This window comes from Pygoscelis adeliae, unplaced genomic scaffold (genome assembly GCF_000699105.1).
Source record: "Pygoscelis adeliae isolate BGI_AS28 unplaced genomic scaffold, ASM69910v1 Scaffold15, whole genome shotgun sequence".
Lineage (NCBI taxonomy): Eukaryota > Metazoa > Chordata > Aves > Sphenisciformes > Spheniscidae > Pygoscelis > Pygoscelis adeliae.
This window is the reverse complement of record NW_008824988.1, coordinates 1,471,597-1,485,502: the sequence shown is the minus strand read 5'-3', so window position 1 is coordinate 1,485,502 and position 13,906 is coordinate 1,471,597. Positions and strand designations below refer to the sequence as shown.

The 13,906-nt window shown below is 35.2% G+C and overlaps 1 protein-coding gene across 1 annotated transcript in view; it reads right to left on the bottom strand.

Annotated features, from left to right (window-relative positions):
• SNX13 (sorting nexin 13) overlaps positions 1-13,906 on the bottom strand; it is a 49,942-nt gene that overhangs the window by 6,039 nt on the left and 29,997 nt on the right. The window contains exons 16-22 of the mRNA XM_009326085.1: positions 13,310-13,379; positions 10,406-10,578; positions 7,552-7,659; positions 6,532-6,642; positions 5,065-5,226; positions 3,783-3,854; positions 1,121-1,266 (exon numbers count right to left, since the gene is read on the bottom strand). Coding sequence (XP_009324360.1) covers positions 1,121-1,266; positions 3,783-3,854; positions 5,065-5,226; positions 6,532-6,642; positions 7,552-7,659; positions 10,406-10,578; positions 13,310-13,379 — 842 coding nt within the window. The remainder of the gene's footprint in view (positions 1-1,120; positions 1,267-3,782; positions 3,855-5,064; positions 5,227-6,531; positions 6,643-7,551; positions 7,660-10,405; positions 10,579-13,309; positions 13,380-13,906) is intronic.

Genomic DNA, 13,906 nt, shown 5'->3' with positions numbered 1-13,906 from the left:
GAGTATCTAGAATAGCTCCAAATGTAGAAGCAAAATAGTTCTGCACACATCTCTGCAATAAGAAAGCAGCAGCTTGTGCACAAACTCAGCTAGTTATACTACAATCTGAAAACAGCAAAAAGTATTCAAAGTTCTTCAACGGGGCAGCATCTTTTTGGAAGCACAGGTCGCAAGATAATCGTCACCTGGCCATGAGGAATTATTCAAAAAACACCCAGTGCTATTATTATTACATGGCTGCATCACTACTGGTACTGCAAGAACTGTCTATATGCTTAACAGTGATGATGAAAACATCAAAAATACACTTGTGAAGGGTGAAAAGTAACGATACAGTGAGGAATGTCCTGAAAAAGTAATAGGAAACTACTTCTCACCTGCTAGAAATGAATTTTTTGCTTCATGGCACTAATCCAAAGTGACAATTTAGTGCCAATCCAGTTTTTTTGTTCTGTATTTCTATTTACATTTCAGAAACAAATTATTAGAAGGGAAAGCCTGGAAACAGTAGATTTCTAAGCTGAGGGCAAGAATCATTACCTATTTAGCACTTCTAATTTGCTTTGCATTTGCCTGAAAAAGGGTATATGTGAATTACAGAGAACATGGGGGGGAGCGCAGAACAGACCCCATAACAGTCCTTTCCCTTCCCCTCCTCCTTCTTTTAAAGTGTGAGAGGAAAAACTTAACATAGCAACTCAGTACAGTTCACATAATTTGATAGTGCCAGTGTATCATTTGTGGCATCAAAGAGATGTAAACAGAAATAGTGCAGAAAGTAATAAATAGTATTAACAACAAAAAGTATAGTGTAAAACACAGGGCAAAAAGCATAGACACCATCAGTATTAAGTTACATTCACAGAAACATGGACTCTTGTTGATATGCGAAAGCTCTCTTGGAAGTTCTCTGGCATATAAGAGTTACTGGAATTTGTCTCTCAGCAATGTTTTGTGTTTATCTCCATTTTACACCATATTTGTACTTGGTTTATTGATCCTCTTCAAAGGGGAATACACGCAGATCTAAACCACAATAATTTAGTAAAACCAAAAAGGATTTATAGACACAGTCTACATAGTCTCACTCACACGATCGCTCTATATAAGAAAGCAATACCTATTAATTGTGTCACCGTATGTTGCTCTAATAAGTTGCTGAAGCAGATTTTTTATATTTCTTCTTAACCACTGATTTCTTTCCTTTAAATCAAAGACTTCATCCATAAGGAGGAGCATTACTCTCAGTGGAATATTGTCATCCACCTGATCAAGCGAGTAAAAGTATAATCAGCAAACTTTTATTTCAGTTCAAGAAAGCTACAGTTCTAGTAGCTACTTCACAGGTCAAATGCTTCAGTATAAGCAGAACAATGACAGAAACACTTTGCTCTGTATTTTACTGTAATATGAAATCTTCCCTAAATCTTCTATAACATCACTAAGAGCAAAGAAAGATTGAAAATTAAAGATAAACTAGGTTTAAATCAATTGAATTTTTAAAATAAGACAAAAAGAAGCAGTTATTTCACCGAAGTTGAACACAGTTAATACAAGTAAATATGTCCTAAAGAGAGAGCTTGTCCCTGACCTTTTCCTTTGGTAGCTGTGCTTCCAACTGCCTAACATGAAAACTCTGAAAGGAGCTTTTCTTTGGCATCTTTTTCTTATGGACGTACTGTGAGAAATTCAGAACCTCCTAAGAACAATGACACTTCACTGCAATGAACTGCCTTTTATTTAGATATCGTTCTAACCTGCATGGCTGTTAAGTGATTTTATGCTTGTAGATTAAGAAAAGCATCATCATTTTATTATTTAATAGACGATGTTACACAGATTGGCTTACAAAAAACAACTTCTATGGAAATCCTAAAACAGATGATTCAGTAACTATGTATAAGTTTTTAAAGATGGATGGCATACACTTGCAGTAACTGTCAACATTTTTTCAAATATTAAAATTTGAGGGAGAGTTTACTAAATTCTGTAGTATGAAAGTATTAGATTTCCATCTTAGTTGTTATTAATGTTTCTCTTATAGAAACAACAGCAGCTTCTCGTGGCCTGCTTATATGTCAAAATACAACCCTACATATTGTTAAGCTATTGCATAAAAAGACAGCATTTGGAGTTACAGTTGCATTGCACAAGAGTCCACAAATATTTATCTCAAATACAACAAATTAATTTGATTTTTTGACTGATTCATTTTTTACACTTTGTATTTATTATTAAAACTTCATAAACTTTATAGAATAGCAAGCTAAAATTAAAGTCTTACTATATCCTCAGCAAATTTTATTCACGACTGAATGCACTTTCTTTGGTTTTTGTTTTTGTTTCTTTTTAATTAGGATTTTTACATTCTAAGCATAAAATTCAGAATTTTGTTTTGTATTTGAAGTCTGATACAGCCCTACCTGGAAGAGTAGTAGTTTGCACTGCACTGTTAATCCTATGCTGGAAGTAGTAGCAAGGTCTCACAGCTATGTGGACATTTTTTTGGTGGACTACACAAGTACATGTTTATATACAACTGGAACACAGACAGTAGATTCACAATCCAGCTGGAGATTCTATAAATCCATGCCTCACTGTTACAGTACTGCTTCTCCACCTAAAATTCCATTCAAACTGCCATATTTTTTGTCTGATTTAGAGACTAAGTTGTGAACAATGCATCTTAGAAGAGCAGTTGAGAGTTGAAAGGTTTTAAGACATTTGAAATCTGCCTTTCAGAAACACTTTGTATGTTAACTTAGAAGCTATCAAGAATTGTAGCTTCTATTCATTTTACAGAAGATCAATGAAATATTTGCAGAGAAGCTGCTCATATGCTTGAATGATATTAGTTTGTTTTGTCTGTGCAAAACAGAAGCTTCAGGAGTATCAAAGATAAACATTTGTAATTACAAATTTACGGATAAAGTCTGATATAGTGAAAAATAATGGGGAAAAAGAAAATCCAGAAGAACTCAAGGCTATGTTATTTGAGCAAAAATACATCTACCAAGCCATCGTAGCAGTTAGGCACAGGAAGACAAACTGGAATGCTTTGATGTGACCAAAAACCCCAAAATGTGAAGGGCAGAGCAGGTGCAGATTTATGACCATAGCAAATTGCATATAATCACTGGTAATCTCATGGCCTCTCTGTCCTACTTAGAATTTTTTCCAATTGTTTTCACATATATGATCAATGTTTCAATCAAAACAATAGCAAAATACCATAGCTTATGATAACATCAAGAGCTTAAATTTCACTTTCAAGTTTCTAATATTACTACTTTATACATTTTAGGTATCCACATACTAAAAGTTTATTATTTAGGAGAACATTCTGAAGGTTTTTTCCATAAAAACATAGCAAACACTACTTCTGATCCATTAAACAAATGCCCCCTAAAAGGTCACATCAGAAATCAGAATCAATAAAATGCCAACGGAAATGATGCTAAGTCTGGTACCATACTATCTTTGAACAGACAGAATTGGAGGGAGGAGTGGAAAAAAACCCCAAACAACCCCCCCACCCACAAAACACACAAGCAGTAGCATGTACACTCTAAGTTATTCCACTGTTGTGTAAACCATTTTAGTACTAACAAAGATGTTAGTTTTAGGAGGAAGCATTTAAGTTTCTTTTTAAAAAGTTAAGAACTGTTTGTAAGTGCCTGGTATAATATCAGAAAACAATAAATATGTAGTTTAACATAAAATAAGTAACTCATTAATTGGGTTTTAGAGGAGTCAGCTTTGAAAGGAAAAATGTCACTCACATTGTCATCAATTGGTGCTGCAACACGGCAATGGTCAGGATCTGAATAGGTTTTCTGGATCAAAGGAGGCACCTACAATGAAAAAATGCTAGTGTTTATGAAGTAAAAAATGCTTTAGAACACCAATAAATCAGATCACTTTTCATAATCAGTTTGGTTATGAAAATGAAAACCTAACATTTGGTCAAAAGTCAGTTGCATACTACTGCAGATAAATATACAGTAGTCCTTTCATCTTCCAACAAATCAAGCCTGTAGGTATTCTCCTATAGCTATCAAAGTTATCAACACCTTTAAGACAATCCACATATATTTTCTCAAGTGCCTAATGCTTCAACTGGAAAACACCTAGAAATTCATATGGGACTGATATTTCTTCTCGTATTTCCTCTTGATCTTAAGTCCTGCCTAGTCACGGACTTCCCAGTGAGTATAACTGCAGATATATTGTTAGTCACACACCAGGGAAGTTACCAGCAATGAGAAAGTCCAGAGCCAATCATTTTATCTCACAAGTAATGAAAAAACCAAACAAAAAACCACACACACACCACAGATTTATTATTCCCTTTCATGGTTTACAGGTTAACTCATCTAGGGTGCTGTTCTAGACCTGCCACATATAACTGTTTTGGTAACACAAAATGGAACAATCCCTGATCACAGACCTTATAGCTACACACAGAAAAGAGGAGGGCAAGGGAAAGGAAGGCAAGATGGACATGTTAGGAAGATTACTACTTTCATAGGACTTCTAGATAGCATGCCACGCTACCATTCCCCACCTCTAAGGTATTATATCTTAGGAATATAAAAGATGAGGAAAGATGGCAGGAAAGACAGAAAGAAAATTTCATTTAAAACAGAATTCAGCAAGAAATAAGCAGAAGAGAAGCTATCTCCTTATTCTAAGTTTCATAATATATGGTTTTTTTTCTAATGAAAGTAGCAGATGCAGCAAACTAGCTTTATGAGAACGGGTGGTAAAAAATAAGAAAATCAGTGACTCATTTTTCTCAAGTGGCTGCATTGAATTAAGTGAAGAAGGATCGCTGTAAATCTGTAGATGCCATCTTAAAATGTGTTACTTAACAGCAAAGAACTCCATGTTTGTAGTATAATGACTACTGAACCTTATCAAAAGGGTATAAGTATAAAACAGATTGCTTTCCTGCCTAATGACTTGACTCTTCATTATACTAGACAATATAAGTTTAAATGAGTCAATAGCTAATCTCCTATTAATTCACTAGTATGTATTAACTACCAAGTATTTTCTTACCTTGAAAAATGATTGCTTTATGTCTTGTCCCAATCTCTCTGACATTTTACCCATGTTGTCTGACATTTTAGTCATTCCCTCTGCCAGGCTGTCAGGGAGAGACTTGACTGCATTTGATACATTTCTCATAGAGTTACGCAGTGGGTTTACAAATGTGTCCATCTGAAGGGGAAGATGTTTAACCAGAGTTGTATAATCTATGAGGACACCAGTATATTAAGACACTATGAGAAGTATCACACTGTTCCAGAGAACAATAACATAAAGAACAACTAAAATTGCTTAACTTCATTACAGAATGCGGAATAAAGTTTTCGCTTCACTTTCATTTATATTTCTCATTCCTTACAGCCCTACTGTAACTATTTACGTCTTTCAACAGGTCTTTTTCCTGAGTCATTTCCATTTCCCATCCCTCAGCTTTTCTTAGCTTGAATTATTTTCCTTTTCTTCTTCACTCAATGCCATTTCTCCCTTCCAAGCTTCCTACTTCCAGATGTTTCACTTCTGCTTTCAACTCTTCATCTTTGAAACGTGCCTCTTCTAAACAGCACTGGAGTAATATGCTTTAATATCATGGCAAGTATAATTAAAAACATAAAGTAGTTCCATAAAAACTGTTCAAATTTTTGTTTCAGTATATACTCTAGATTCAGTCCAGAGGCACAAATACTAGTGCGATGCCCTTAAAAAGTTAAGTTTATGAAGAACCTGATAAGCTGGAAATCAAATCTTACTCAGTCATTACATAAACCTTGATAAATATTTAGTTGTTTCACTGTTAAATATAAGGAATATAGGCAGAACAACAACTTGATGTGACAATACAATTGCAGATGATTTTTATATCAAAATCACTAAAAGTTTAGAAATAGCTATATTTGCAAAGCAGATGTCCACACAAACTGGTCAACTGAACAAAGAATTACTTGTCTGAAGAGAGTTCTGGTGGCTTAACAAAAAGGATGCACAGCTCAGAGCTCCGAATTTGACCAATGACTCTGAATGGTTAAAATGGCTAAATACATAACAGCTGCTTTGGAAGGGAAACGCATTTCATCTTTTGGGCTAAAGAGTGGAGAGCATGGTAACAGCAGCAAATACAGAGTAAAGAACTGAAAAAAGACATTAGAAGGAATGAAAAAAAAAAAAAATCACAGATGTCTGACAGAAAGTGACTTGCAAGAAACACACTTTTAAAGCAGTCTTGGTGCAATACACTGTGTCTGATTTGAACATTTTATTTCCTTGTCATACAAATAAATTTACCTGTTATAAAACCGGTAAATTTTTGGTTCCCTGTGTCCTCAGATACTTTGCCACTCACAAAGTATTAAAGCAACTCACTTGCAAGTTGTTTTGAAAGTGCTATATAGCTGTTTAATATCAGTTCAACATTTCTGTTTAATGCAATCACTGCACTAATGAATGCTCTGAAGTTCCCTTGACAGTGCAAAACATTCTTACCTTCCGTGCAAAATCCCCCTTCCCTTTGCTGTAGGCTTTATTCTCCAGGAAGTCATACACATAATGGGCTAAAGCTGGAGAAGCCTTCATCATTTCAGGATTTAACAAGAGCTGAGTAAAACAATTTTTAAAAGGTGCTTTTTAATAAATAATGAAAAAGGCCTTATCATTCAGTTTAGTAAAAGTTTACCATGCACAATCAAAGACACTACATCTTGCAATGTATTTTCTCATTCATTCTCTAAATTTTATTCCAACATTACACTATTCCTAAGATGGAAACAACATGCTTCTTGGTAATTCCCATAATTTTAACTAGTATGTTAATTATAGCATCTCACAGAAAAATACACACCTTTATGACCACTGAAACTGCTTCTAAAATGCCAAGGAAAAAAAAAAGCTGTGACTGAAAAAAATATTGCTATTAAAAATGGGACATGTATCTCACAAAGGAAAAAATATTACCACTTTAAACAGAACAATCAGATTTCACAATGCTTTATTCATCTTCATTATTTATTGTTAACATGTCCGTTGAGTTGGTCAACATATTTTAGTGCTAAATGACCAGAAAGTCCCTATGAAGTAGGACAACTGGATTCCTTTAGTTGGGCTGATACAGGCCTTATCTGAATGGAGAAGCTGTGTGGTTGCGCTACACTGCCGGAGCGGGTGCCACCGCCAATCCTTATGCAACAGCACAACAGAAAGTAACCATAAACATGAGCGTAACAGAAGAAAAGTTAAGTGGGGTAGAGCTCAAAACCAACACAGCTGGAACCTCACCAGCTCAGAGGAGTTGGGACAGAACTGGCTGAGAATAAACCAAAACAGCAAAGAAAAGGCAAACTTATTAGATAATATTAAGTTCTTATGGTATACTATTTAGGATTGTATAGCACCTATAACACAGCTTTTTTTTTTTTTCTTTTTTTAAAAAAGCATGCTAGCAAATTTTCTACCTCAGAAAAAAGAATTCTAACCTAGAACACAACCAAAAAAAACTTAACAGCTTACCTGCAAATATGCATTTAAATCTTTTTTCCTCTTTTCCAAAAATTCTCTGTCCATATTGTTAAATGTCTTTTTGCCAGGAAGTTTCAGTATATTTGCAAGGTTTTCAAACTAGAAAAAAGAGAAGATTTTTTGTTCTGTTTTCAAGAGAGTTTCAAATCGCCATATAAGCTCAGAAATTATAGGGGTCATTATATTCACCTATTCTTATCTACCATATAACACCTGACAATTTCTGCATCAAGCCCAGAACTTAGATTCCTTGGAGAAGCCAAAATTAAAGGTAGGCCGTCAAGAACAAATGCACGAAAATTCTCAGAAGACTCCCAAGGGCAAAATTTAAATTTCTGAACACACATGATACTCACTTTTGCAATACAGACTAGTGTAGTGTGCAAATTAGTCCTGTCATCACATCTGCTCAAAAAGGTTTAGGCTCAAGATTTATCATTATTATTTGTGCAGAAGTTAGTAGGGTTATGAGACTACATCAAGAGAACTTGTAAATCTTTCTAAAACATCTTCCCTTTCCTGATCAAACCTACTACGGAAATGATTAAGTTTTTATCCCTGGAGTGGATGGCAGCACCCAGTTTACACATCGGTTATCATACCATGCTTGATATGCCATCACTTGTGCCTTTTCTCCAGGTAATGACAGTGATGGGCACTGGCTGACATGTCTTCCACTGTTCCAGTTTTACAGAAAGAACTGGTGTTCCAGGGAAGCAGCAGGGAAAGAAGAGGCCCTAACACTTAAGAAGGTTGAACATACCTGCTACAATGCGCAAAAATAAAAAAGTGACAAGAAAAAACCTCAAAGAATCAGGATTATCCACATATAGAATCCAGACTTCCTATAAATAATAAATAATATTCTAAAGGGGGTAAAAAGAGAAAGGTATAGTATCTAGGCTTTAAGAAACAACCTGGAAAAAGGCTGTATCCTTTTCTCTCTAGAGAAGACCACAAAATTACAGATTTAAGAAAGATTGATTCCATTCAGTCCCTGCAAGGTGTCTTTTTGCAAAGACATCATTAAACTTTGGAATGTCACAAAGCTCATATAACGTTTATGGCCTGAGGAAGCACCAAAGAGTAACTATTTCCAATTTTACAAATCCCATTCCCTTGCAAATAGGTCACGTGGGAAAATAACTGAACAGAAGATGGTCTAGTTTTTATTTGGATACTTGTATCTAAACAGAAGCGATGTAAGCAAAAAACAGCCTTTATTTTAAATATAGATATCTACTTCAAATTATATTTATTACATTACTGACTAAAGAAACTGGTGTGAATCTATTCAGTACTTTAAGGAAAAAAGCTCATACAGATACTATACACAGCTAACTTCAATTCCATTTTGGATCAAGTACCTATTTTCTCTGAAAAACATAAACAATAATCCCTGCCCTTCCTATTAATTTTAAATAAAAGATGCCAATCTTTACATTTAACATGTCAATAAAAATGTCTCATACAAGCATACAAGAAGGGTGTTCAGTGTATCAGTGACACTCCTGTGCCCATCAACTCAGTAGGAATGTCTATTTTATTGTCAAAACAAAGCAAAATTGTTGGGAGTTTCTGAGATGCTACCATGAAGCACAGGAATTACTTTACTTTTTGCAATCTTAGTGTTGGAGGATAACGTTTCCATTTTCTGTAAATTCAAAGAACTCAGATTTAGCCACAAGAAATTTCTGAGCTTTCATATTTTGAAAATTTTTGCTTCTGCCATTTTTTTCTAGTCATTTACTGGTAGGTCAGTTTCAAATGACTGCCCCATATCAGCAGAACATTAACTCACTATAAGGTCAGGGAACCCATACTTGTTACAACAGGTCAGGGATTCTTCAAAACAGTGAATTAATTAAAAAAAAAAAAAAGATCAATTTGAAGAGGAGTACAAAAATTGGTATTTCAAATTTATTGACAGCACACTAAGATAATGAGAAATTAAAAGGAAAGTCAGACTTTGTTTATAATTAATACAAATATTCAACGCAATGTTTGCTTTTTTAATAAAGCTTTTTCCCTTTTTACTACTGTTGTGACTTTACAATGCTAACCTACCTGCACAGAATTTGTTCTCTATGCCTCTCTATTAATAACAAAGTAAAGGGATGTAATCCAATACTTCTGACTAGTTCAAAGGTTATGCAGTCAAATCTGACTTTTCCAAAGGCTTGGTTTAAAAGCGTTTCACCCTCCTCTTCTAAAAGCACTGCATTTTCAACACTTTTTCATGTCAGCAGGTTCTACTTTGTACCAGCTGGTGAATTACAAGTCTCTATTTTTTCCTTCTTTCATTTTAGGAGGGTTAAGAGTCTGAGAATACAAGTAGAGCAATAAAAGGCAGATTGTCTAGCAGTACACTGAACTGCCAACAGCTGTCCCTTCTGAGACCCCACCGATCCTTAACATTTCACTTAAAACCTAAATACCTATTTCCCAAGCTCAGTTTTTACTTCCTAATATCTGTGACAAATATAACAAATGAAATATGCCACTGTTTGAGACCGATAAGCACTTCCATACAAACATTTTAGTGTAAAATTAAGCAAAGGGGGGGTGGGGGGAAAAGCTTTTTAAGTTCCATTTCCTTTTGATAGAGCAATTATATAGTGATCAGGTACTAAACTATATAAATAGCAGTTCATGCACCTATGAACTGCTCAGTACAAATAATGTATGATATAAACGGTAAAAAGTACGCTTAATGTAAAATAACATAGTGCTGTAACTCCACATCTTAAGTCACTTTGAGAAAGCCAATAGTCATGCCATACCATCACACAGCAAAAGCACCTTTCGAAGAAACCTTAGAAGATTTTTTTATGAGATTAATTACCTGCTCAGTGATCCTCATGTGAAAGTCATGGAAGTCACTGTAGCGTCGATATGTCTTCCATGTCTCTTCGCTGTTTGGATTTCGCCGATGGACTGTGATAGCATACAGTGCATATGTCTTGCCATGGTCATTACACACTCCTGCCACAGCATATGGGTCATAGTCAGCATAGACTAGTAGTTTAAAAACAAAAACAAAAAAGGAACAAACAGAAAGAAGGAAGACGAAAGGACACACGTGTGAAGTGAAGAAATGTCTGGAATGACAGACTTGAGAGACAAAAATGGACATGCAAGCAGAAGAGTAAGCCATCCCTTTATCCAAAACACTGTATAAGTGATACCCTCCAGAAACTTACTATGTAAACTTAAATATAGATTAAGCACCCTTAAAGTTAGACAAGTTTCACTGATATGCAAAACATGAAAAAAAGAACAGAAAAGGTTTCAAGGTCTAAGAATAGTGATTAGATCTTTTAAAAAATAATTTTAACCTAATCAAGATATGGGTGAAAGACAACTGTAAAACCAGAAGAAATTCCAGTCTGCAAAGTACTCTAATCATATTGCAAAAGCTTGTCCATCAAAAAATCTGTAAATAGAAAAGACATTGCTAGCAAGCTGTAAGCATTCAGTTTTGTTATTAACATCAGCAGTTTGTTATTAGCTGTAAGATAAAAAAATACCCCCACACTACTTAAGTCAACAGAAACTATATACACACACACGTATTAATTATGTATGTGTGTGTACATATATAATGTATTCTGTGTGTACACACACACAAGCGCACATTTTATAGAGAAATCAATTTATAAATGGAAAGAACACAGATAGTTATCTTAAAGAGAAACAAACATTTTTTTGTTCTCTACTGAATATTTAAGTTCCTTGGACATTCCTCCAGTGATAGAGTTTATTTCAAAAACTTCCATTTAATCTACAGAATCACCTAGAACCAATATTGTTTACACTGCACACTGTTTGAATTGGTAATATGTTGTATCTCTAAGTACTGAACCAATACCCAGTAACCACAATTTTCCAGTGGCTAGATGAAAATACTTTTTAATCAAGTTCTGTGAATTTCTCAATGCACCCACGCTCCATAAAATACACTTTTCATGACAAATCATTAGATCCAACCTCTGTTGTGCTTCCAGCCTTGACTTCTCTCAAGTATAATGCCAAGGTCTAAGCAGCCAGGAGCACCTCTAGGATAAGGGCAGCTACTGACAATGTAAGAATTGCTCGCTAGGAAGGTGCACAGTGGGCACAGAGCATCTTTTCTTTGTCATCTATCTCTTGGCATCCTATCTTTTGGCATCCTTCAGAGCATCTTTTCTTTGCCATCTACCCTCTAGAAGAAGAATATTGAGTGCTGAACTCCAAGAAAAAAGAGCAGGCAGTCAGGATGCTGCCAAAAGACTGCCCAGAGAATGGAGCTGGGAAACCCTGGCTCCACGGATGCTGAGCAAGCCCTATCCTCTAAACTCAGGTTGACCACTCTGCTGTGCAGCCACCATACCACATCTCAGGGGCGCTGCTAATTTGCACCTTTAGGAGTACCACTTCAGGACAGGTGTGACAGAAAAAGAAGGAAGTTGTCCCTGCCACCCCTTATGTCATAGCCTCTTAATCAGCATTTATTTTCCAACACAAGACAAGGCAAATCCTCAAAGATGATGGAGAAGATCTTGCATACACCCCACAAGCACAGTAAAGGGTAGTAATCGGCAGAAGAAAGGAGCCTGCACACAGATGCGAGATGCACCTACTGCCTGTAGCATCCAGAAAGCAGGGACTTGTATTTCTTGTTCAAACATGAGATGAAGAGGAAGGAGACGTCCAGTTTAATCCTATCTTACAATATGAACCTGTACCTATCCCCTGGTTCAACTGCAGTATTATGGATTTACAGAGTCAAGCTGATAGTTATCAATACACACTGCCACCAAGATTAGAAATTTAACGTAATTTGTGTGGTTCTAAGTTGACCCTTTTTCTTAGATCAAGAAAATGAAAATTCCAAGTTTAATTCAGAAAAAAGTATCACATGCCATTTTAAATAAAAAAGCAAAACCGTGATTCTTAACTTTTAAATTATTTTTCCCGAGGACTGACTACATGAGACTTGGATTGCACCATGCACTCACACTTGGTTGGAGTAATAGAGTTTTTAATTAAAATGTCAAATAGTTGAATTCTTGCTAACAGCTCATGTGTCTGCTATATAAATGCATAGATTTAAAAGTCTATTGCATAGTAAAATCTACCAAAAAAAGTATCTGAAGATTCATTCACAATTTAATTACCTAGTGCAATCTCACCTAACTAGAATATTTGCAAATAATATCAGAGAAGTTTCTGTTATTTACTCTCACGTAATAAAAATTTTTAATTTATTACTAGGCAAATTTTTTCAAAAGATAACCAAAAATGCCACCACTGTAAAGACTGAAGTCACTAACTTAAATTAAGCTAAGTCAATAAGGAAGCAGAAAAAATAGGGGAAAATATTATAGCAACAGAAGTAAACAGTCAAGAATAGAATTGTGTGACTAGAAAAAAAGACATGGCTTTTACAATTTGTTCTTTAAATAATTGCTAAAATAAATGCTACTCAATATTAAGTTTAATGAATAATTCTCCAGAGATAGGAAAAATAATAATACCATAAACAACAAAAATTAAATCACATTTTAAGTACAGATATATAGTCTACAACCTACAGCACCAATTCTGTAAGGATTTCCATTACAAGTACTTCATGGGAAATATGAATTCAAATGTTTAATGAGGTTAAAATAATGAAAGGATTAGGATTTCAAGGGCCTGTAATATTAAAAAACTCAAAATAAATGGTGGAAAACAAGTATGCAGCCATCATAATAGATTCACTTACCAGTATCTGAGATGTATGCATGGAGTTGAACTGTCTCATCAGAAGGGACATTTGAAAGGTCATCTAAGGACTAGGGGTGGGGGGAAGAAGGAAGACACAGGCGAGAGAATAAGATCACAGACACATATCATTTGAGAGATGCTTTCTGATTAATCTGTTTTCAAACTTTCAGTTCGCTACACTAATAGAATAGCTTAACGCACTGTAACAATGCAAATAAGTGTTTGTATTACCTGGATACTAAAGCCTTTCTTTTACACAGACTGTAAGGGCCCTTCATCTCCCCCAGTTTCACATAGTTTTGTGATCACTCTAACATATTTGCCACTTCCATTTGATATCTCAACTCTAATAGAAGTACAGCTACAAATAGTCTTACTGAGCATTAAAAAAACCAAAAGAACCCCAAACAATTGTGGAATCATAGAATCACAGAATCATAGAATAATTTAGGTTGGAAAAGACCTTTAGATCATCAAGTCCAACCATTAACCTAACACTGCCAAGTCCACCACTAAACCATGTCCCTAAGCACCACATCTCCACGTCTTTTAAATACCTCCAGAGATGGTGACTCAACCACTTCCCTGGGCAGCC